The sequence below is a fragment of the Ornithodoros turicata genome, chromosome 8, assembly GCF_037126465.1.
Source record: "Ornithodoros turicata isolate Travis chromosome 8, ASM3712646v1, whole genome shotgun sequence".
In the NCBI taxonomy this organism is placed as follows: domain Eukaryota; kingdom Metazoa; phylum Arthropoda; class Arachnida; order Ixodida; family Argasidae; genus Ornithodoros; species Ornithodoros turicata.
In genome coordinates, this window is record NC_088208.1 from 5140719 (window position 1) to 5165914 (window position 25196).

Genomic DNA, 25196 nt, shown 5'->3' on the forward strand with positions numbered 1-25196 from the left:
AATTTCTCGACGGGAAACCAGCCAACTTTCTCACCGGCACGACAACCCGGGGGAGGAATGGCGGGACAAACCGTTTGCGTTTGGTTAGTATGTGTTAAAGTACCTAACTGATAAATACTTTGCTGCCCATAGAAACGTTGTAGTGGCGGACAGAGGAAGTATTGCGGTCAAGGCACATTCGCAATTTACACATTCGCATCTTTAGCTTTCGAAATGCTGCCCAGGTTGGTCATACGGGCATCCGAAATGTCCGCCGCGTCCGCAAGTCTGGCGGCCACCTGACGTCATTTCCGTTTGCGATGCTACTGGCTGCCGTCGAGCGGCTGCTTCCGGATTTCGCAAGATATTTCTGTCCTACGCTGTCGTCAGGCAGTCGGCAACTTTCCCATTATTCGCGTAGGCTGAGCGGAAAATCGATGACGGTCGCCGTTGACGCTTTAGAGCGCTGCATCCCGGTCTCGTTGCGCCCGCTCTACTATACTCTATGTATTGATGTTGAAGGCGTTCTGGGGGAAAAAAAAGTTTTTCGCAGCATGTTCCACGGTGGCTGGAAATGGAAAATCAAGCACCCCATTCGTCTACAGATTACCTGTCGACCAAGTATGCAGCTATAGTCGACGCACGCTGTGCTCAATGCGCGATTTAATGAATTGAAAACGTATCAGGATCTGGTAAACACCTCATCTAACGCGAATTGCATTGGCCGCGTATGAAGTGTGTCTCATCACAGATGAGTAGACCGCAGTGGTTCAGTCGACTTGACAACTTGAGACATGGCGTTTTCACCCTAGGGTTACGAAGGGGTGCGTATCGTGTGATAGACCCAAGTTTCACATATTGTGCTTAACTGATTGAAGCCTTCCGAATGAAGGGCAGACATTATGTACGTAATTGTACGTAAATTGCACGTAAAAACAGCAACAGCGAATACATCACTGAGCGTATAACTAGCGGCTTGACGACGACGGGAAAATGGGATATGTAAAGTGGTTATTCTGGCCAAAATCATGTTCGCATGCCGTGGCAACAAGCCTAGTCATGAAAATAATATGGGTTATTGTTCTCGCACGCTCGCGGCGACTTTTCTCTGAGGATTCAATCGTATCATCACACTCCAGTGGCGTAGCCAGAAAAATATGTCGAGGAGGATTTCACCTCGCTTACTTCTTCTCACAATTGTCCTCCTACCAAAGGTACGATTTCGGGGGATTTCACACCTCCTGGAACACCCCCCCCCTCTTTCCCGGCTATGCTAGAATCACTAAATAAGCTTCGCTTCGGAGTATCGACACTGATGTCCAAGGGAGACCAGGAGCGCCATCTGGTTTCCGCACCACACCGGTACCATATCCCCATTTGAGGATGAAAGAGGGGTAACATACCGCTCGCTGTGGCAGAGAGAAGCGTGTATGGTTGTTGTGCGATAATCCATGTATTATCCACCAGAGCGTTCCGAATACGTCAAGGTCACCTCAAGGCCGTCAACTGCTGCTTGTAAACGAAAGGAACGTTTAACCTGCGCACGATAGATGGCATCGTGCGCTAACGTGCGCCAGAGCCATTTAGAGGGAGAGTTTGGCCATTCTTTGATCTTTTGCCGCCTCATGGGTGGAGCCTATTTTGACGTCGTTTTCGAACGTCGAACGTCATTTTGACGTTCCTAGTCGTCGTTGCGCCGCCCAAAAAGCCTGAATCCGAGCGGAACCCGCTTATCACTGACAAGCGGATTCCGCTCGGATTCAGGCTTCGGACCGTCGCATGAGGCGCCTCCTAATGGCCAAACTCTCCCTATAAACGGCTGTGACGTGCGCGTGCGTGTGTGTAGCGTGGCGCGGAAACAAGATGGCGCATGCTCGCTCTTGGAACTCAGTGTCGATACTCTGAAGCGTAGCTTATTTAGTGGCTCTAGGCTACGCCACTGTGCGAGGTGCAATAATACTATTGCAAACGTCTAGACTCTCTAGGGGAGTCAAGGAGCCCACCGCCGTTCATCACAGAGAAGCATGACGCATTGCAGATGGGTCGTTTTCGCTTACTATCCTAAATAGATGATGATATAAAATTACTCGGTGAAGTAACGTTAAATTGTCTTACTTGAACACGTTCACAACAGAAGCGATGAGCCTAGGGGAACCCGTTGATTGCTTCCCGTGTGGCATGGACATAAAAATAGAAGGGAAAAAACCTGTTAGTCACACTTCACAATTGCACTTCTGCTTTAACTACGACCGCTATAAATTCCGTGTTAAGAATTTCGAGGAAAGGTGGCTGGCATGATTGAAACGCAGCGACGACTAGAAATCGAGCTGGGTGCCTGTTTTGATGGCTCGCTCCTGGGAGCTTCAATTCAATGCTCGGAGACCAAGGCATTCGGAGAGAATTTTCCGCCCATTCAATACAGAACATAGTTTTCTTCGCGTCGTACATATCGTGATGCTTTGTTGCAGTACCGTGAATGGACCACCACTTATGAAACTTGTGGCTCAGCGGACACCGGGACAACACGAACACTGAAGAATCAAGACAATAAATTACTCATAGTATAGATACGCACGAGGCGATAGTTTTTAATCGTAATGATTCCAGGTTACTTTTCTTTGGACTCCACTTCACATCCACCGACGCATGTCCACGCAGAAAACGTGGTGGAGAATGTGGCAGGATGGCGCGTGTGACTTTTATGATGTGGAATGATCTCTCTCGCTCACAGTGTCGGTTATGCAAAGCGGGTGTCTCCCTCACCCTCTTGACGCGCCTAAACGGCACCATTTGCTTTGCGTTAGTCATCTTTTAACTGCTTTCGGTGGCAACTCAGGAGTGAAGTATTCACTGCCCCTGATTCAGTGAGGTTCCAGGAATGCCCTAAACAAGTTTCATGTTCGTGCGTGTAGTATACATCGCGCGTTAGCGGAGCTCGAAAATGTAAAATTTTGATTTTTTCATGCTTTCGACGGTCGATGTCGAGATGCTATTCGATAAACAAGATATTCCACTGCATTATACAAAAAAAATGGAAAACTACTTCTTGAAACACGCGTTTTTTTGTTTGTTTTTTTCTGAACCACCCTCTGCATTCCGCTGATACGTCGAAGTCTGTTTTCTCAGCATGTTCTGCAGTGAAACCGTTCAACAGCTAAGTGGCGGCATGTTAGTATAGCTGCCAATGTCGTCATTCCCTTTTCTTTATTGTTGTTGTTACTTTTCTGTATTTCACCCTGAGAGTGGCTTGCTTTCCCATGTATTCCGTCTACAAGAGGCTGCTCAGAAAGGCAGCACTTTCGGAGTGAAGGTCCTTCCTTCCTCTGCAGCTCCAAACGACTGGTATGGTCATCACCCTACAAGGGTACAATGGGAAAGAGGGAAATAGTTGAAGCACAGGACGGAGTAGTTCACTGTGCCCTCAAGCTTGTCGCTCCCGTTGGCAAAAATGTATGTGGCACACTAGCTCTGGCGCAAGACCGGTTAAGTGAGGCAGGCTGTTTGGTACTTTCTTATAGTGGTTCTTGGCTATTCCTGTTCGGGTCCCAAAGCTGAAGCCCGGACAGATGGAGCTAATACCTAAAACACACGGTCGCACACAATCTGGATCGGTTCGCAATCCTCGTCTGCGTAATCCCGCTGGGCACGCAGTACCATCCGCACTTCACGTTCGTGATCTTGCTTTTCATTTTCAGCCGTCTGGTGGAAGCTTTGCACAATACTTCCAGAACTTTCAAATTAAAAGAAAACACTGGTCCAGGATATCTACTTGAAAGAAATCCACATTAATACAAATGCGATTTCGTCTGTTTCGGTGTTTGTCGATGTTGCTTTCTTCGTGCGGGCAGCTGTCATCGCCGCCATCTTGCCATCCCGAAAGCGGCAGTGCGAGTAGCGAGAAGGAGAGGGTGAAAGGAAGCCGCGCCTGCGCCAACCCTCCTTGAAGTGTGTAAAAATGTTCGCGAACGGGAGACAAGTGTCTGCTTTGTTGATCTCTGCCGCCGAGACTCGCTTTGTCCGCACCTGAGGGCGATCACAATCGCTGCCTAATCACGATTGCTCGCGATGTGGATCCTGCATCGGTGCGTTTTGGGTATAAAATGCATGGACTGCAATCTGTCCCCACGATTTTTTTCTTTTTCCCCGGATAGCGCGGGATCTAGATAAGTGAAGCCCAGATAGACGGGGTCGACTGTATATAGTGACACCTTTTTAGTCTCTTCCCCATCTCCCCTCGCGCTGCAATCGGTTCTTCAGCACTATCTTTCGTCTATTCATTCTTGGCTGCAGAATGCGTTTGTCGGGCTCGCGATTGCCGTTGTCGGCCTCGCAGAGGTGGGCAGCGTCACGACTGACGCCGTGGGGAATGTGTGTCATGAGTCGACTTCTAAGGTACCTGTGTCGACGTATGTCTGACTGCCGTCTGAGGAAGACCAGGAGAAACCCCAGAAAGCACAGCCGGCGCCGGGATTCAAACCCGTATACCTTCCAGTCTCGACGCGACATGGCCAGCACGCTTACTTAGCCACACGAGCTGGTCTCCCAAACTGCATTGGTAGGCTCGCGCGAGAGTTCGTGGCGAATAACAACAATTTGAAGATCGGGGTTCTTGGACTGGTGAGCTTCTTTGTCGCCTTGAGAGGTCTCACCTAGCCTCGCCCTGGCCCTCTTTACTCTGCAGCCCGCACCGGATGGAGGTCCTCCTGACGATCTTCCGTTGTTGCGTCCCTCCTCTAAACTTCCTTGTTTTCCGAATCCGCCGTTCTCTTTCCCGTTTCCCTCTCGACGAAAACACTGACCACTTCTTCCTCTCGTGTTACAGTTACGCATCCCCCCCCCCCCGGAACATCTTCATTATCGTTCCTTTTCGTACTCATAGCATCCCCACCAATTCTCCCTCTAGTCTGTCCTTCGGACACCTCCATACATAGCTGCATTCCCCTCCATTCTTCATTCTATGATTCCGTTCATCTCTTCATCTCAGCGTTTCTCATAGCCACTATGTGAACCTAGTCATTTCCGTGGCCACTTGCTATTGCGCTGAACGCCACATTCATCAAGAAGAGTAGACTTGCCGAATTTGTTCTTAAAGAGCCAAAACACTCCGATAAGTGTGTCTTCGGAGAAAGATATCTTCTTAGCATGCCTCTACGGCTTGGGGTAAGGGTGATTGGCCGGCGTTTGCGCGATCACACGATGCCGCAGACGGCCCTGACCAGTATTGGTCTGCGGCATATGACATTTTGTCATTCCCTTTAGAACGCTTTCTGGATAGTGGACTGGTGTGCATTCCTGTTGTCCTTTGACCTTTGAGTGACCCTTCCATTTGCACGAAGAACCCCAAGTTCCTAATACAATGCCTTGAATGTACTACAGATGACTATAGGGACATTTCCGAAGTGCGACAGTACTACGCTGACGGGATTGTCTGTAGATCCACAAATGTCGCTGTTATCCGCCCGTTACTCGGGACCTCGTCGTTCGGTGGTTGTCGAGCAAAAGCTTTTATCCCACCTCATTTGCCTTGTGTCAAAGGTGTTGTGAAGGGAGCGGATGTGTCATTATCTTTAGTGATCTTTCTTCGCATATCGGTGCAGTGGAAGTTTACCGCTGCAGCAGAACCGTAAACGGTGACCATGCTCCCACAGAATGAGTAATTGTTACTTTTGCTGGACAAAACCGACCTTCCGAAATCAAGTCGTGGCCGCTAATATTTCGCGTGGACCCCTTTACGCGTAGATTACTTCAGTGTAGACGTTTCTTCCGCTTCCGGCATGCTACTTAACACTGCAAATATAGGGTGCGTTGACCCCCATGACGAGTACGACTGGCTTCCAGACTCGCTCTTGAAGAGCTGTTTGTGCGGTGGAGCGCACCTTGCTGAATATCGAAGCTGCTCTTCACGCGACCATGAGGGTTCCGTGTTGGATGTTGTGGACTCCCGCCACTCCTCTCGTCGCGATGCTAATGCGATTTTGAAGGATTGTGGCAGCCCTTTCGCTGCCATGGCACCTGATTACGACAAGCTTGAAAGGATGATTGGCTCCTCAGTGGATAATACTGCGGTCAAATTCATAGATGAAATTTCTTCCATCAACTCTGTGCTTGGCTCCTTGTGTGCTGTTTGGCAGGATGTGACCTCGACTGTGATGCGTGCTGCTCCCGCTGCTCTTTCTCCGGCCCTCCTGACAGAGGCCGAGCATGTTTTCCAGCCATCAACAGTGCCTCCACCCTCTCCCCATCGCCTCCCCTCCCTTTTAGCCTGTGCGCCTATATCTAGTTGCCCTTCACCTGACATATAGACGCTGAAATGACTTCAAATCACTCTCTCTTTAAGCGCGGTGCCTCTCCCTCTAAGACTGGGTCTGGAAGTCCCCGAAAAACGCAGAACACGAAAGATGCTCGGGCGAAGGGGGCAACAACGCCATTGCTGATGCTGTAGCGAGCTCTATACTCTGTGATGGATAGCATTAAAGTCCTTCAGTGGAATTGTTACTCCGTTCTTGCAGCCCTTTCTGATCTTACCGCCTTATAGTTCCTTCTCATTCTACCGATGTGATCCTTCGCCAGGAAACTTGGACAACCCTTGACCGTTCTTTCTCTTTTCATGTTTTTATTCTAACCGGTTAGACAGGCCATCTGGTAAGGGTGGTGGTCTGTGTTGACCCTCGTTTCTACTGCGTTGGTACATTCTTCATCTGTTTTCGTCACCCATACAACGCCGAACTGCGAAGTCCTCGGGGTCCATTTGTCCTTGCCGAATGATGCCTTTTCATTTATTAACGTTCAGTATCCTCGGGGTTTCCTATCAGATTGCACGATTGACTCTGCGATCATTCTGGCATCTGAGCTGGTGATTGTGGCTTGTGGGGGATGATTCCGGCTCTCGCCATGTTATGTATAGGGTTTTAAGACTGAAGCGCGTGATTGTGACTTGTGGAACTGCGTTTGTAAGCGGAATTTGTACGCGGCTTACGATGGCTCTTCTACGCTTCTTCGTGGTTTGGGAAGATCTGCCATTGATTTTTCTGCTTGCTCTTCCCGGTCGAGGATGTCTTCATGGAAGACCATTGATTCCTCTACCAACAGCGACCGCCTTCCCATACTTTGTGCTTCCTTTCTCTGCCTTGCATAACACTTCCTTTCGGGTGCCCAATAACCGCCGGCTGCAGGGTTACAAGCCGGGATCTCTCTAGGCCCAATGTGACAACCTTTCTTCGGTGGCCTGCACTCCTAAATCCTAAACACCCTTTAGGGTGTAATCACGCGATAGATACCATAACAAACACCCTTTAGGGTGTAAATGAACATCCACAAGAAGAAAATACACCCTACAGAAAGGTCTTTTCAGTACAGTGTATTACACCCTTTTGGGTGTTTTGGGGGGTTCGATAACTAACATCCTTTTAGGTGTAAATGTACACCCTTAGGATACATTACACCCTCACTAAAAGGGTGTATTGTCTCGAGTGTCACCCTGCAAGGACACGAAAATGCAAAAATTACAGCCTTATTCAAATGAACATATTTAGATACACTGACTAGAAACGTCGCAAGTAAAGAAGGACACAAAAAATGTTACAGACCAACAATCGGTCATGTTTCCTGACACATAACACTTGCGTTTTTCTCGGTGGCAGTTGGCACAACAATGTTGCGCTTCTTTATAGTATGTAGCAGTGTAGTTAGCTTGTATTGTTCGTTAGCAGTATTGTTAGTTAGTACAGTTTGTAGCGAATGATGCAAGCATGCACACCCTGCTGCCCAGAAGTCAGTCCCTGTCTGTTCCTGTTCTCGTCCTCCGTATGCTCACAGCACTGTTAGCTTTGTCACTTAGAATTTCTATTTAACTACTCACCATCTGGCAAAAGACTTACTCGTTGCTTAAGCTCTGGCCGTGAGCACAGAGGCGTATCTGTACATTCTTTGAACACAAGATATCCTGCATGATATGCTTGCAGAGCTGACCACGTTTGGCTTGTTTACACCCTTTTCACACCCATGACTGCAAAAGTGCTACCGAAAATATCTCCAGTAGCTATCACACCCTATTCACTCCCATTTCACACCCTCCAGACACAGCAGTTCTTCCAGTGAGGGTGTAAAAAGGGAGTAAGGGTAGAGATACACCCTAAGTACTCCCCTATCACACCTAAAAGGGTGTTTTGAATTTAACAGTGATAGGCATCCTTCACCATGTCCTCCGTCGCCCAGTCCCTCCAGCAGTCCTCTTTCTGCGTTACGTAGCATATTGCATCGTCTTGTGCGCCTTGGTGGAACGACGACTGTGCAAGAGCGTATAGGCGCCGCAAGACTGCATGAAAACAAGTACTTGCTAATACATGTTATGTGAACTGGAAGAACTTCCAGTTTTGTAACTTCCACTTCGTCTTCCGTTGCTGCGGCAGAGCGTGACTTTTACTCGGGACGCAACCTCTTCCGCTCTGCTCCGAATCGTAGAATAGCGCTACATAGGCATATATTACATTCACAGACACACAGTGTATGGGTCCGGTTGGCGCATATCCTTGAGCAAGGCGACAAAAGAAAGGAAAAAAAAATATTACATTGCTCCGCTCCTCTTCATCGGCCATCTCCTCAGACCTCACTACCTGAGAAGTTGATAAAGGTTTATCTTTGCGCTTTTTCAATGCTGTGCCCCTTGGTTCAGCTTTTCCTCCCCCTTCATGTCTGAGTTTTCATAATGTCCCTGTCGACGAGTTGGAACTCGTGGTGCAGGCCCTTCCTCTGGACCCAATGGAATGTCTACTGTCACGGTGAAATATCTGTGGGCCAAACACTGACCAGCTTTATTTAATCTTGAATGCATGGATTCCCCCTAACTGGAAGGTGGAGCGTATTGTCATCGTCAAGAAGAAACCTCCCAATAGCCTTACGCTGGACAATATTAGACCTATTGCTTTGACATCTGTGCTCTGCAGGACTGCTGAGCGTATTAGTAATCGCTGACTTCTTTTCCATCCTGTGATATTCTTAGTGAGCATCCAATAGGCTTTCGCCCTCACTGTTCTATATGGCTCGCTCTTACGAACATAGAGGGTCAAACTCGCCTTTCACGTGAGATGAAGCACTTTTCTGCACGTGTTACCTTGGCCATTGCCAAAGCTTATGACAGTGTCGTACATGTTGTGTTCCTGTACAGGCATCTAGACACGGCCACTCCACCGCATCTTTTTGCTTGGATTGTGAACTTTTTCTCCGTGATCGCATCCTTTTCTGTTCAGATGGCCGACTTGTCCCCTCAGCGTACTCTCAGCGTGGAGGCGTCCCCCAAGATTCGGTATTGTCTACCATTATATTTAACATTTTCATGTGCTCTCTCCCTTCTGCCTCTTAACTTCTCACCATAACGTATGCCGACGACATTGCGTTTTTCGCTTCGGCACTACCGTTGGTAGAGTTGTATGCGAAGCTGCAGGCCTATGAACACTTCGTTTTCGTGGCCGAATTCTGACCATCTCTCGCGTGGCCTCCCGCTAGCTGAGGCTGTCTCTATCGTCTTGAAGGTGAGGCTGAGGTCCGCAAGGTGAGCCAGCTCAAATACCTGTGTGTATGGTACGATGACGCTTTGAGCTGGTCCCATTATATTGGCCACTTCAGCGTCAATGCATCGAAGGCTCTCAGCATCCTCCATCCTGTAGCCCTCGCACTGGTATGCGCAGGACTGCTATACATGCTGTTATTATAAACTGTACATCCGGCCTATATTGGAGTTCGGCTGTGTTCTTTTCTACTCTCTACCTGACTGTCGCTTAAACAACCTATACCTCTTAGGGAGACGTGCCATGCGACTCAGCTTAGGTCTTCCCTGAGATGTGGCAAACGACGTGCTCCTCTCTGAGATCCGTCTGGCTTCACCGAAAAAACGTTATTTATTGACTTATTGTCTGCTGCTAGCTCTCGCAAATACAACATGCCATTGCGTTTGGGAATACTGAGTTGATGAGAGTGTCGGTTCTAGCTACTAGGCCTTGTGGCAGGAACGTGCCGCAACTGCTTTCGCCCAACAATTCCTCGCGCCACTGGGGGGTCTTTTGTATGATGTGTGGGAACTTGGTCCGTGCCGGGATCGCCACCCGCTTCCGACCGCACATATACTTCACGTGGATGCCAAGCGCCTTCCACCGATCACTCTACTGAGGACATTGACGGGCCCCCTAGACCGCTATGCATAGTACTTATTAGTTGCAACTGACGCGTCGGTCTATGAGGAGTGCGCTGGAGCTGGCTTGTTTTTTTCTTCCGCTTGTTCTTCTCTCTCTTTTTTTTTTCTGGTTCGCCTGCCAGAGTGTACCCCTTCTTTTGACAGCGAGTTTTTAGTTATGGCCCTTGTCCTCAGGAGAGTTCCTTCTGCTTTTGAAAGTATATTCTCTTGCTCTCGGACTCTGTCGGTGCAGTGAACGTATACACGTCGAGCAAACGCGAAACGTGGTCAGGTTGGCTTCGGGTAGGACGTCTCTGACGCCTGACGCAAAGTCGCGGCGCAAATGGCGACCTCGAGGGACGTCGGTAGCGAACACGTTTTTCGTGCTCCCGGTACGGAGAGCTAGCTTTATGTCTCGCGGTTTGCAACGCTCTTCCGTAGTGTTCCCTCGGTCTGCTGTCTTTCTAGTGTGTTATGTGGCTTCTGCATGTAGTTTTCCCTCATTTCGACAGCTCTTCAGCTCATCACGTTCAACTTTTAATTGTCAGAATGGTACAGGGAATCAAGCTATCACGAAAAACGCAGCTTTGTGGCGTCGGTGTTCCTGTGGCTGGTGCATAGGCTTCATCTCGGGGTTGCGTTCACCCCCCATTTCAAGCATGTGATCGGCCGCTCAGACTCTGTGCTCTGCTCTCGCTGTGCTGTTTTGGCGGATACCGAGCATACTGTCATCTTTACACCTGCCAAAGAGCAGCTCTGCAGCGTCGCCTGCAATCGATCGCGGCCGTACCAGTCACATTGACAACAATCCTCAATCCTGGACCTAACCAGATCGACCATCGCCAAGCTTTTGAGTACTTCTAGATTTTTTTCTCCTCTCCACCCTATGACGTGCCTGCGTACCTGTGTGCTGTGTATGCGTATTTTTGTTGTGTTGTGTCTTTGCCTAGCGTTCTGTTACTGTTGTCTCACTGACTATCGACCCCTATTCAGCGTCGTTCATCACCTCATCATCAGAACACATCTTATCCTGTCCATTGTGCCTTGGGGTAGTGGGCCGCACCTCATGTGGCGGATTTCCCCGATCATTAATTTATCTGTTGTTGTTGTTCTTGTGACGTCACACTGCTCACCCTCGTTTGTTTACTCATCGCGGTGCCGTTACAGTAGGAAGGTTTAGAGCGATTGAGTAGTCTTTACGTTCCAGTTACGTTTCAGTTACAGATCCAAAAATGGGGTACACCCGATTCCTTTGAAGTGGCTGGTATCGACTTGAAAGCTTCCTTTTGTTTTGGTTTGTTTCTCTGAAACGCTTCCGATGTGCTAAAGCTACTGATGTGTGTTTCTTTTTGAGTCCCCTGACCTGCACGCAGCTGCCGCCTTCTCGCGCAGATTTCCCTTTCCACAGCGCTCTGTTTTCCTACTCTCTGACGCGGAGAGGCGACGGAGGTTTTATTCCACAGACAAGGCGATCTCGTGAAACCTTCCCGTTAACAGCTTCCGCTGCGAAAAGTAACGTGGACGTTACTTACGCAAGTCATACCGAAACATGAGACAATTGATGTTCTGAGGCTGGATCACATATAGAAAGGACAGATACATACAGAGCCCTGGACGGGTAATACGGAAGATGTCGGTTCTGGTAACCTTCTGCTGGTAACCTTCTCAGTGACTTCCATCTTTCATCGTACCGAAACGCAAACACTCTACTAGCTACTAGCACCACCAGAAAGTAGTCGCAGGGTTGCAAGATGTAACGTCTTCAAGGAATTTGTTGTATTCGGAAGACGAACGTGAAACGTTGCATTCACAGTCACGTAAAACGCTTTCCCGAGGTCCAAAGGGGAGCAGGTCTCAAGTTTATAGACTGTTCCTAGGTAGTCCTAATGGCTAAAGGACATATCCTCCTCCTCTCCTGTACACAGTGGACCTCTTGCCCACCAATTGCCACAGGTCGTGGTTGTGCGTGGCATATAATCCTGTAATTATGCAGGGCCTGCTTTGTTCCACTTTCGGTGTATAGATGAGACTTAATTCCGCGCCCTTATATCAACTATCTTTAAAGAGATTGGCCGTGGCCCAGCCACGCAGGGCCTCCGCCTATAGCAACAGGCACAGACCGATGACGTGACCTATAGCTTTGATGACCAGTATCTACTTCCACCATCCTCATCTCACCACCTGCACTGAGAACGTCACACTCAATGGCCCAGTCATCGTCGCTTCGTACGCGTATCGTATGGGACACATAAATATTTGAGTTAATAATGAGCACTGCGGTGCTGGTTCTACTTACCAAGTTCGTGAATATGAATTCATATCTGCTGCTACTCGTCTTTGTCAGCAGGTACAGCGCTTCAGCTATGCCACGTAGTTTCTGTAAAGGAACAAGTGCAGACACTCCAGTAACACCGCTACTCCGGCACCGGCACCGACTGTAACACAGCTAAAAGACTGAAAGCTTCTCATTTGGATTGCTGAACACCATATCTCCGCTTTTCTTCTAATAATTAGGACGATTACGTTACGTTACCAGGTGTGGAGTCGTCGCGACGTATTTTCTCACCGTACAAAATAGCATGGTCTTATCGTTCGTTTCAAAGCAGCCTTGTGCTTTTACGTTAGGGCTTATTGAAACTTTCGATGATTTCTAGCCTCGCAACGAATACGGAACGTCAGTGCAGCATACAACAGACGGCGCAGTTCGCCGGCACCGGTGGCTAAAACTCGACGTTCTCTAAACTACGACAGCATTGTGTTTTGCTCCGTGCCGGACGACGAAGGAACCTTATCAGAAAAATAACCTTTAGGTCTGTAGACCCAGTCCTCGAGTGAAATGCTCTCAGTCACGTTCTATCACCAGAGGGACCCTTCTTCCTGTACACTCTTAGAAATGAACTTCACCACATAGCACGCTCCTAGCCAACCATCATCCCGAATGACAACGTTCTCGCCCCTGATTTGTTGAAAACGGGAGGAGGAGCCAATTTATGTGACATTATGCACGGCACAAAACAGGCTCCTCCTTCCGTTTTCAACAAATCAGGGGCGAAAACGTTGCCATTCGGGGTGATGGTTGGCTAGGAGCGTGCTATGTGGTGAAGTTCATTTTTAAGAGTGTACAGCCGCATGCGTGAACGGGTCACTTTTCTACACTCTTAAAAATGAACTTCACCGCATAGCACGTTCCTAGCCAACCACCATCTCGAACGATATCCTCATCTTCCCTGATTTGTTGAAAACGGGAGGCGTATGCCTTTTTTGTGACAATTATGAACAGCATGAGTGTCACAAAAAAGGCGTACGCCTCCCGTTTTCAAGAAATCAGGGCAGATAACGATATCATTCGATATGACTGATGGTTATGAGCGTGCTATACGGTGAAGTTCATTTCTAAGAGTGTATACAATGAACCAGGGTTGCGGAATGGGATCACCCATTCCATTCCAATTCCATTCCGAGCAACGGAGACTTGTGATAGTTCCATTCCTTTCTATTCCTCGGAATGAAAAGGTATGGTCAATCCCTGGAATGACTTGGCAACCTCATTTCATTCCTTTAATTCCATCAACAAAAGAAGAGGGACTGGTAACCGTGCTGGGTAGCCCAGCAGTGCTATAGAGGAGATTGACATTACCCATCACGGAAAAAGCAAAAAGACAAGGTTATTTCGCCGTTGACCGTGTGGCACCCAGACCAGTCCGTTCCGATTCCATTCCGCCTGCAAAAAAAAAATAAAAAAATGCCTAATTCGATACCATTCCTGGGACAGTTTCCGCCATTTCATTCCAATTCCATTCCGTGCTCTGGTAAACTTGGAATGATTCCGGAATCATTCCAACCCGGGAGTGGCAACACCGCAACTTTGCTATGAACAGCTAACGCAAACCATCTACTGTTGGCGCTATATGGATGCACGTATCCCTTCCGAAAAACCTCCATCCCATCATAGAAGAAGAGTAGTATACAGACAACCCTCAATACGTCTAACGTTCCTAGAAAAATTCTTCATAGTACATCGAGGGATCCATATACGAACTTTGGCATACGCTCTTAAAAATGAACTTCACCGCATAGCACACTCCTAGCCAACCATCATCTCGAATGATTACGTTATCTGCCATGATTTGTTGAAAACTGGAGGCGTACGCCTTTGTTGTGACACTTATGCAAAAAAGTCGTACACCTCCCGTTTTCAACGAATCAGGGCAGATAACGATATCATTCGGCATGATGGTTGGCTAATAGCGTGCTGTGCGGTAAAGTTCATTTCTAAGAGTGCATATACAGAACGGCATTTTCCTTGCTCACTGTCTAGCCTGTGTTCGTAATATACTTGAAACAAACGCAGACAATTTAAACAAAAGTACCATAGTTGAGGCTCTTTAGCTGACGACATACACAGGAAACATTTAATCATCTGCCCTGAATGAAACCATCATAGTTGTAAATCAACAGCTAATCTTTATCTCACAGCCCGTGCGATGTACATGCATTATCTGCCTGCATCGAACTCTTTGGGGCGTTACTTGAACGCAAGAGGTGCTGAAAGCAGCGTAAAGCACAATAAGATTTTGCGCAAGAGGTACTGCTTTATACGGTACAAGACACGGTACCTCATAAACTGACCGTGTACCCCATAAATATGCTTGTACCTCATGCATACAAAGCGAAATCCTTTGTCTAGCCCAGTAGCTTTTAAAGCAACTGCGGAAAAGCACTGATGTACCTGATATTTACCAGGTACAGCTCGATATAAGGTACGTTATAAGGTACCGATTTTAGAGTGCAGTTCCGGGCGGTGCAGGGCCAGTTCTGAACTAGCGCAGCACTAGGCCAACTCCAGTTCAACGGTGCAACACTAGTGCCGCCGCGAAACGAATATCGAAGGCAGCGCTAGTGCAGGCCTTCTGCTCTCCGCGAGTCTTAAGACTGCTACGATTGTAAGAACGCGTGTGACATTTCAATCACATGTGCATTGCTGCTTTTTAATTTCGAACACAATGAACTGTTCAACAATTGTGTAAACAGCCACGGAACTTGTGGGCTTAGACAGCGAGGTTGAAGAATTCGACGACTTTGTAACCGTGATAGCACTGAATCTTCTGCGAACTGACAGGAGCCGTGTATCGATATACACCGAAACTGTAGTGAATCGTTATTTCGACTTCGAATTCAAATGTCTCTTCCGGCATTTACATTCACTATATGTCGTCTGCTGCCATTGCCGCCATTACTCTGCACTACCGTCGAACTGACCCCTGCGGGAGTGCACAGTCTCCTTACACTAGGGCTACACTTGGCGTGCACTGGTTTGAAACGAATGAGACGGTGCAGGGGGCGCTTGGGCTGCACTGGCGAAACGAACGGGCGAATGCAGCACCACCTGAACTGGTTCAGGCAATGCAGGCCTAATCGAACGTACCTTGTAGTTACAGTGCACGCCACAGCCAAAATCAAGAAGATTACATGGCCCTCCTCATTGCTCCGACAAAACTGCTCCAGACGCTTTGTCTCTTTGTCTCCTTGTCGGTGAGAAAAAAGTTTCGCTCGCGTCTTTTAGTATTTCAGTAGTGTGCATCTTACTTTACTTAAAAGCGCTACAACATGCTAAAACGCTCAAACGTGCGCATCGCAACTCAAGTGTCAAACTTTTGTCATTTAGTCATTGGTCGCCCTGTAATTCCATAACGGCCCTAGAAGTACAACTTACGAAAACAAGTAATCTGTGAGTAAGGGCCGGGCAACATGAATTGGAAAAGCTATGGACCAGGGCCTGTATTCCGAACATCGGTTCACTATTTACTGCGAGGCATTCCCATGGCCTTTCTCCCATAGAAAATACGTGGGCCCGCGCAAGCCGTGTCAATCTGGCGTGACTTTATATTGATCTGTTTGCTTTGTGTCTCGGAAACTGATTCCTACTCCTGTTGTTTACACGTTTGTGGGACGTGTACTTACTGAGTTCACTGTACGAGTAGACACACCAGTGATGCAGTTGAATCCGACCGCTGTTAAAGAAAAAGAGAGTCACATAAATTTTCGCCGGGCAACTCCGACAACCCGTACAACCTGCATAGTATAGAGACTTGCTCAGTACCGACAGCCTAACTAGGTTGCCATACATCATTGGCTCCTTGCAGAATGCAGATACTCAGAATGCAGAATCTCACGACACTGCAACGGAGCTTCTTTGTCAGCCTTGTTATTTTGCAAGCTTGCGGAGCTTGCTACTTTGCAAGCTTAGAGTCCTTGACGCACTTACATCCTCAACCTACACCGTACGTTCCATGCCGACATAGCGGCATAATCTGCTCAGCAACGGACATGTGTCTAATGGCAACAGCCTAACCTGGCGTTGCTGGCTAAGTCGTCACAAGACCTTGCGTCACATTCATTCTCCTTGCACGTCGCACCGCATGTTTCAGCGTATCATGATTTTATGCGCTGAAACGATGCTCCTCCCGTACTTAATAAAACGCGACTTCCTCTAGCACGCACTTTTTGGGTGGCTATGGTGTTCTTATGTAGCTTGGGACAAGAGTCTACGAAACACCGAGGTGTCATATTTCTCCGTTGAAGCGGCACCCTAGCAGTAAGCAGGAGTGGACACACATACTGAGGGATGGATTGAAAAGCAGGTTACCCGTTTCTTATTCCATCTCTTCCTCGTAGTTAGCAGGCGTGTGGTTGTGAACTACGTTCCGTGTGCCCTTGTCCCATGCTGTACCTGAGGACTTTTGGAAAAACTTCGGGACGTTTCGGGAAACTTTTCTGGAATTTTGGTCGATAGGAGACCATCGGAGCTCCTAGCACGCTGGAAGTTTCACAGGCGAGACCAGCTTCCCAACGAGATTATTGCGAAATACATGGTTGTATTACGGGGTCTAGCGAAGGACTACAAGTTCGGCACCGGAATCACCCTCGTCGACTGCAAGTACAGAACAGGAGCCAAAACCGATAATGTTCACCTACGCTTCTACCCCTAGACATAATGCTTCGAGACCGGTTCATCAGTGGAATTCGGAACGCTGCGTTGCAACATAGACTTTTATCTGAGAGGGACATTACCTTCCAACGTGGTTTTGACATAGCCAACGTCACAGAAGCTACCTATCTGACAGCAGGTCCAGGGGCGTGTTGGGGATGAAGAGTCTCATGTTAACTACACCAGACAGAAACAAACCTGGTGTGTAGCACACTTGGTGTGTAGCAACCTGTAGGAGGAGGGCGAGGAGAAAGACTAGTGCGTCAAAAACCAAGCTACAACACTACTGTTACACAGGAAATCACAGCTCTGGTGCTTGCCGATTTCAGAACACAGTTTGTAATTGTCTCAAAAGGTCTGGAAAGAAAGCTTTGCAAAATACATAACGGGTGAGCAAGATAGCACTGCAGGCGTGTGGAACAAGCTCACCTGTAACAGACCTGTACACGATATTTTCCGTCGACCGCGCCGATACTCAGAAGTTCACAGCCAACGTGATGATTGAAGGCCGACCGTTCCATAATGGAGATGGACTCGCGAGCGTCAATTTCCCTGATAAGCGGAGAAACATTCCGCTGTACGTGGCCGCCAAATCCGCCAGAGCTCACGACGGATGATGTCAGACACTCACCTACTCAGGCCATCAACTACGACGCGCCAGTACACGCTAGGTGAATGTCCATCTTGGAACTAAATCTGCAGACCTCAGGTTACGGGTCACCAAAGGCACAGGAGCGAGCCTATACTGCGACGTGACTGGTTCACAAGTCCAGGCTTGCGGGTTGTCTCATTTGCGGGTCTATATCAGTTGAAACCACAGGAACCTCCAGGTATCATAGGTAATTTCAAGGATATGTCCGAAGGACTTTTGGAAGGATACAAGGGGTGAACACATCTACATCGACCTCTGTCCGGACGCCCAGCCGCAGTTCCGGAAATGCAGGCCAGTTCCATATGCACTCAATGAACTGTCCATGTGCTGTTCCATGTGCACTGTCACAGGAGAACTGGACAGACTTGAGAAACATGGCATCCTTGAAGGGGTACAGTCATCAACTTGGGCAATGCCAATAGTAGTCGTCAGGAAGAAGGATCCATCGCTTAAGGTTTCCTGTGATTACTGATGCAAAGAAAATTCTGCCCTTACCCCCAGTGCGTCCCCTGTACCCACGGCACAAGAGTTCCTTGCCACGCTCTGTGGTGGGATAATATTTTCAAAAATCGACCTGGAACAGCTGGTCGCACCAGTGCGCCCTACGTTTCCATTTTTTCTTTCTATTTCTATTTCAAAAATCGACCTGAGGCAAGCATATCAACAGCTACGCCTAGATGATGAAACAGCTGAAGTGTTGACTCTAACGACCATAAAGAGGCTGTACAAGGTAAGGAGACTAGCTTTTGGAGTATCCGTATCCAAATCTTGTATTTCAACGCCCCGTGGACACCATACTGGCTGGACTAGAAAGCGTTTTTGTATACTCGGACAACGTCCCAATCACCGAAACAACAGAAAAGCAACACATGGAAAGACTAGCCAGTGTTCTTCGTCGGTTGAGGGATGCGACACTCCGAGTTGAGAGAGAAAAATGTGCGTAGCGGCTAGCGGAAGTGGAATTTCTAAGGTATAAAATATACGCACAAGGTGTACACGCCACGGAAGAAAAGACTCGGGCGATTGCAGCTAACTTCAAGCATTCCTAAGCGTGTCAAGACGGACTGGTTGGTGAGGGTCCATGATAGAAGAAGGAAGCAAAATAGAGACAACCACAACACACAAGCTCAGGGCACAAGCATTCCTACGATATGATGATGATGATGATGACAGTAGGAGAAAAAATACGGTAGCATTCCTAGGACTCATTTGCTTCTAAAGTATGTTTTAAGGAACCGTGGAGCTGCATCGGAAAAACTTGACCCCGCTAACTCGACAAGAACGCCAAGTGGACATGAGGTATTCGCTAGTGAAAATACCCCTCAGGTCTAATGTGTTATGGGACTGAGAGGTCTACTCAGCCTGAGAGGGCCTCTCAGGCTGGTGGACCTCTCAGGCTGAGAGCACCCCTCAGATTGACAGGACCTCTCAGAAGCTAATGCCCAGCTTTGACATCGGAACATCAATGTTCAATTTCGCCGTCTACGCTGCACCTGTCGTCAGAGCGGTACAGTCATACAGTGCTATGATGCACCAGAGATAGATACAGACAAGTGCATGTCACAAAACTCCACATATATTGAGTTCCTTCGATTGTACAGATACACTCAAGGAATGCGCATTGCTATCAGATTAGCTAACAGTTATTTCAAATGTCTTGCAGAATTGTGAATATCTAATATTTGTTGAAGGATCGCTCGCAAGAAACTACACGAAACGGTAAATAGCAGCAACAGAAACTAGATTTAGCACTTACATGGCTACGAAAGCATACAGTCATCATCAACACTTACTGTCGTATTCCGCAAAGCGTGAACTCATGGGACACATATTCGCAATGTCCGCACAGCGGCGATGAAAAATATTCTTGAGGAACTCTGCTTCTCGGTGATCAAGTTCGTCTGTTTTACGTATACTTGGGGACTCGCGATGCACCGTCTAGTTTCCCTTGCTCGCGTAAGACGCCAACTAACTGGCGAGATTGGGTTCTCACTACCTATCGCTTTGTACGATAGAAATAAAAGAAAATAGAATAAAAAAGAATAAAGAAACAATAAAAAGACATACAATTTCAAAGTGTCACTGTAAGTGAGTGTGTAGGCATCGAAATATATGACATACCGTTTGGCACCAAGCGCCGTTGGTAACCTAACGTGGTTGGTAACCTTCCTATCGGCGCTCATAATGCGTGTCTCCGAACAGGGGTAAAAGCGTACAGGAATGCCTGTCACTCACAAAAGCATATTTGACACATCGTCTACATCCCTCAAAAACAGTTAGAATCCCGAAGACAAAACGCAAATTACTTGAAATCCGCGGCCGACGTCCTCACACTTCAACGTTTCAAAACAGACTGATTGAACCGCTGGCGACTGGCCGAAACGCTTCCTCTTACGTGCAGTGCAATAATGCACGGATTGCAAGAAATAGCTTCTAGGAGGAACGGCAATGCAACGTTATCACGGCACCGGCAACATGTGAAATCTTGCGAACTATTTCCCAAAGCGGACAAGGCAGCATATCCCGCGGCGCGGAAAACATGTACGAACTTGCTCTGGGAGGTGTTGCACGACGCACCAACGCTGTCTGAAAGGTCCCCCCAAACCCCTCAGGGCTACCTGAGTGACTCTACAGCGTCTTCCAGGTTTTCTCTAAAAGGTCCTCTCAGACCCTTCAGAAGTGCTAAAGGGTCCTACCAGACCTTTCAAGATTTCTTGAAAGGTCCGCTCAGACCTCTCAGGAAATTTTGAGTGGTCTCTTAGACACATTTTCGATAAGGTTGGGAAGGAAAGGGGAGCTTTTCACGAGCTCAAAGATTTGTTGCTGTCAAATTCTGTTCCGACTCATTACTATGAAAATAAGCCTCTCCTGTGATGCATCACCCCACGAATTGAGTGCACTGTTGGTGCCAGCATCGGATCAGGGTTACGAAGCACCTACAGCGTTTGCAACAAGAACACTAGGCACGACCGAGAGGAACTATATCTACAATCGGACAATGAGGCTCTCGCGATAGTAACATATTTCCACGGGTACATTGCCGGGCGAGACATAACGATCGTGACCGATCATCAGCCTCTCCTTCAAATTATGGGTAACGCCTAACCATAGCTGCAACACTTCCGGCGAGGATGCCGCGATGGTTTATAACGCTGAGCTGCTGTCTGGTGCGCGCTGTCGAGTCTATAAGCACGGCAACGCTGATACACTCAGCCGACTGCCTCATAAATGCAACATTTACGAACAAGCGGCACCAGAGCATCTACTGCTTTTGCGAGCGATAAAGCATTCGCCGTTAACTGCTAAAAGAATTGTGACAGTCACCAATGAAAACAACGTACTCGAAACTGTGTACAATTGTCTTAAAATGGGTAATGTTGCACAGTTAGCCAACGGTAGCTCGTTGCAGCACCACATGGCCCGAAAAGCGTCCGAATTCTTTCCGAACCGAATTCGGGACCCAACTGTTTTCGGAGAACAGAATTCCGGGCCGAATTCGGCCTGACCTGGCCAAGCCAGATTTCTGCTCCGAAATGGGTAGTGAAGCCAACCGAAAAAGTGGCAAGCATCCAATGGCTATTCAGCCGGAAGGAGAACCATAGCAACAATGACGTAATCGGGTCAACTGTTGCCGTGTATGCGCCTTCTACACCTATGAATACAGGGATTATCTCATTGAGCTGGATGGTTGAAAGGCGGTTTGACCAAGGTCAGAAGTCTTCAGCCGAACTTTGGCTTGCAGTTCGGTACCATGCGGTGATGCACAGAAAAAAGTTCGGTCCTGATTTCGGTTCGGACAGTTTTCAGATAGTTTTTCGTGCCATGCTGTTCAGCCTTTATAGGATAAAAGTTCCACGAACTCTCAAAACACCGTGGATGTGTAATCTGCGGATGTGTGCGTGGATGTGTAGTCGTGCTGCCATTCAAAGCAAGGGGAACCGGCCCAGAAGACTACTGGGTGTTGGACGCATAGGGCGGACGGTCTTGGGTCTAGGACGGCGGGCTGCCTTGATTGAAGGATGGCGGAGTTTCCAGCTACCAAGTTTGCTGTAGCGAAGCTGACCGATGCGAACTCCCAGACGTGGAAATTTAAAGTGAAGATAATACTAGTACGGGAAGGAACTTGGGTGCACGTGGATGAGATGCGAGTCCTGAGACCCCGACGGCGTCCTGGATTGCAGGTGACGAGAAGGCACAGAGTACAATATATCTGAGCATCGAAGATAGCCAGATTGTACACGTCTACACGTGTAAGACACCACGAGAGATGGGGAAAGAGCTCCGGAAGGTACACGAGCGGACAAACCTCAGCAACAAGCTCTACCTACTGGGGAAGTTGTATCAGTCACGTCTCGGCACAGAGGAGGCCATGCATAATTACGCCCAGCGTACCTTGGAACTGGTGGAGCTGCTCAAAGGGATTGGACAGGAGACTACAGATTTCCAGGTAGCTGCTCTGCTCCTTACAGGTCTTCCTGAGACCTACGAGGCACTTGTGACAGCTATTGATGCTCGTTCGGAGAGCTAACGCTCGAATACGTTAAAGGCAGAAGAAAGCAGGATACCTTGTTAACAGCATCTAATCCTGGGATAAAGCCACCAATTATCGTTATTATTAGACGTCTGTTGTACCGAACATAGACAGGTTTCTCTGCGACAACATACGTGTGTTCGGATACTTTCGCCCAACGTAACAATAAAACGAAGCAGCACTAACTTCAGCGAATTTATATATATATATCGGTTCGTCGCACTGCAAGTCAATCAATTTCATTGGTAGGTCATCAGAAACGTTGTTCACAGCTGCAGAAAATGACGACGGAAAAACCCTGTTTCAAGTATCCTGAACTCGAAGAATCTTTGGCCGGATTCCCTCGGAAGATCACCAAGCATGCGACTGAACCGGTCAATTTCTGGTGGCATTGAAGGCACCAATATTACAAATTGACCATGTAGGACTTGCTCAGAAAATTTACAGTAGACTACAGAGCCCAGACGACGCCCAGTACAACGCCACCACCGTTCACGAAGCTTCGGGCGAGCTTTTTTATTTTATTTTTTGCTTGGGAGCCACGCGGACCGCATGGCAACACCAGGCGGGCCGGCACTTCGGCACCCCTGTACTAGGGGCTACTTCTACAAAGACCCCGCATGGCATGTTGACTCAGGCGCTATGAGTCACATGTGCGGCGACCGGAAAAAGTTTCTCCGAGAAGGTAGAGGAGGTCGCCGTGGCCAATGGACAGTGAATATCTTGCGAAGAGGTAGGCGAGGGGTTCCTCTACTGCAAGTCAGGGAACGTATGCAGAAAGGTTCGAAATGAATAAGTATGTCCTGTATGTCCCGTCTCTAGGAAGCAGTATGCTTTCCGTCAACAAGATAACGCAACTTGGAAATGCTGTGACTTTCTACCGGGACCGCTGCACAGTGTACTAACCGCGGGCAGGTAATAGCAACCGGTTACCTAGAAGATGATCGCTACCGGCTTGTGAATAGCGATGTCACGGGCGAACGACTCACGCCAGCCTAAGTCACCGGTTCTCAATCCCGAGCCATTTTTGCAGCCCCGGGATTTCAGGATTGTGACGAGTTCAGATGGCGCTTACAAGTATAGTCCTGCGCGGGTCAGAATTACCTGACCCGCGTCCGACCCGTACCCGGAGGTGCAAATCCGCACCCGACACGCAACCCGCGTCCCGTTACAAATTGAGATTAGCATCGGCTCGCAGCCTGCATATTTTTTTAAAAGCTCACCCACACCAGACCCACTATACCCGCAACGCGATGAACGTTGACGAGTAAACTGAGAGTACTCCCTGGTCTATGCCCGATGATTAGTTGTCTCTGTGTGCATGGTTTCTTGTACGACATCAGCGTAGGGGGCAAATGATGTGCTGGTTTGTGACTTGAGGCATGATGATACGAAACGCGATATGCACAAAGAAAGACACCCGAGCGCGGTTGCACCCTAACGGTGTGAGCGTTTGTTCCGCCCTTGTCAGCGACGTTTTACGTCATGTTTCGGGCCACTGCAGTACAGAAGCGTAAGAAATTGAGCAACTCGGTGTGTTTTCAAATAGTGTTTTGGTAAAATGCGTCGACCGCACCCGACCCGCTACCCGCACGGCACCAAAAACCTTGACCCACCGCCCGCAACAATGTGCGGGTGTCCAACCCACGGGCTGTGCAGGACTCTACTTTTTTATTTATTTATTTTGCTTGCCAACACACTTTCCGAGTCCATTTCCTCAAGTGACTATATCGGCGTGTTGTGTGCAGCTCATGTGCGCTTTGTCAATTCCACACTATCCTAAAGGAAAGGAAAGCACTCGAAAATTCATAGTGTAACCACGTTGGTAAAATAGTGACGACGAAATGGTTACTCCTTTTTTTTTATGACAATGCCACTCATTTTTTATTCATATTCAATTGCACTTGAAAAGAAAGCGAGTCCAGCTACACTTGAAGTATAAAGGAAATATTACTTTATAATTTCCTCAAACGGTGTAACATTCCACTTGAATGGAGAACAGCAGCAACAACAACATACAAAAAAAAAAAACGAATGGAAGGAAACGAAACACTAAACGGTTTAGAATATACCGTCGCTGCGTGCTTATCACATTGTACAATGATTAAAACACGACCTGACAAAGCACAGGGCGTCGAGTGTGGCGTCCCCCAGTTCGAAACGAACTTTTGTGCAAATATACTGGAACCGAAGCTCCGCTCAGCTTCTGCGCTAGAAGAACGACAGTCAGCAAATATCTGTACGCACGTGTGGCATCGGTCCTCTGCCATCTCCAGTCATAAAGAGTGACATTTCCTTACGAAGGAGTGAGTCTGTGTTTGGTGGCCTACAGGTGTTTGACTTTCCCGTCATATTTGCTCTCACGAAATCCCGGGATTTTCCGGAAGAAATCCCGGGACTTCGGGACGTCAAAAATTGGCCGGGATCCCGGGATTTGGGGATATCCCGATTGACAACCCTAACTACGGGAAAGAAATGGCAACAGCAAACCGGTCAATGCGAAAAGACCTGCCCACAAAGAAGTGTGCTCGGGATCGTCCAGTGGTTCAACGTGAAGAATGGCTATGGATTCATCCACCGGAATGACACCCACGCGGTTATCTTTGTTCATCAGATGCCCATCACCAGAAACAACCCTTTAAAGGTGAAGCGCAGAGTAGGTGAAGGGGGAGGTCGTCGCAGTTGACGTCGTTGCTGGAGACAAGTGGCACAAAGCTGTGAACGTGACAGGTCCCGGCGGAAAATATGTGCTAGGTAACCACTATGCTCCAGACCGGCAAGCTTCTAGAGGAAGCATGAAGCCCTCTGCTGTGGAAAGTTACAGCGAGAAAGCATTCTCGACACGGCAATGCCTGTTCGCGAGAAGCCACATGCACCACAC

General features: G+C 48.2%; 1 protein-coding gene across 1 annotated transcript in view; it reads right to left on the reverse strand.

Moving 5' to 3' along the window:
* LOC135366416 (Bardet-Biedl syndrome 5 protein homolog) overlaps positions 1–25196 on the reverse strand; it is a 58411-nt gene that overhangs the window by 21391 nt on the left and 11824 nt on the right. Inside the window, exons 4-6 of the mRNA XM_064599102.1 lie at positions 16106–16155; positions 12441–12521; positions 2095–2144 (exon numbers count right to left, since the gene is read on the reverse strand). Of these exons, the coding sequence (XP_064455172.1) occupies positions 2095–2144; positions 12441–12521; positions 16106–16155 (181 nt within the window). The remainder of the gene's footprint in view (positions 1–2094; positions 2145–12440; positions 12522–16105; positions 16156–25196) is intronic.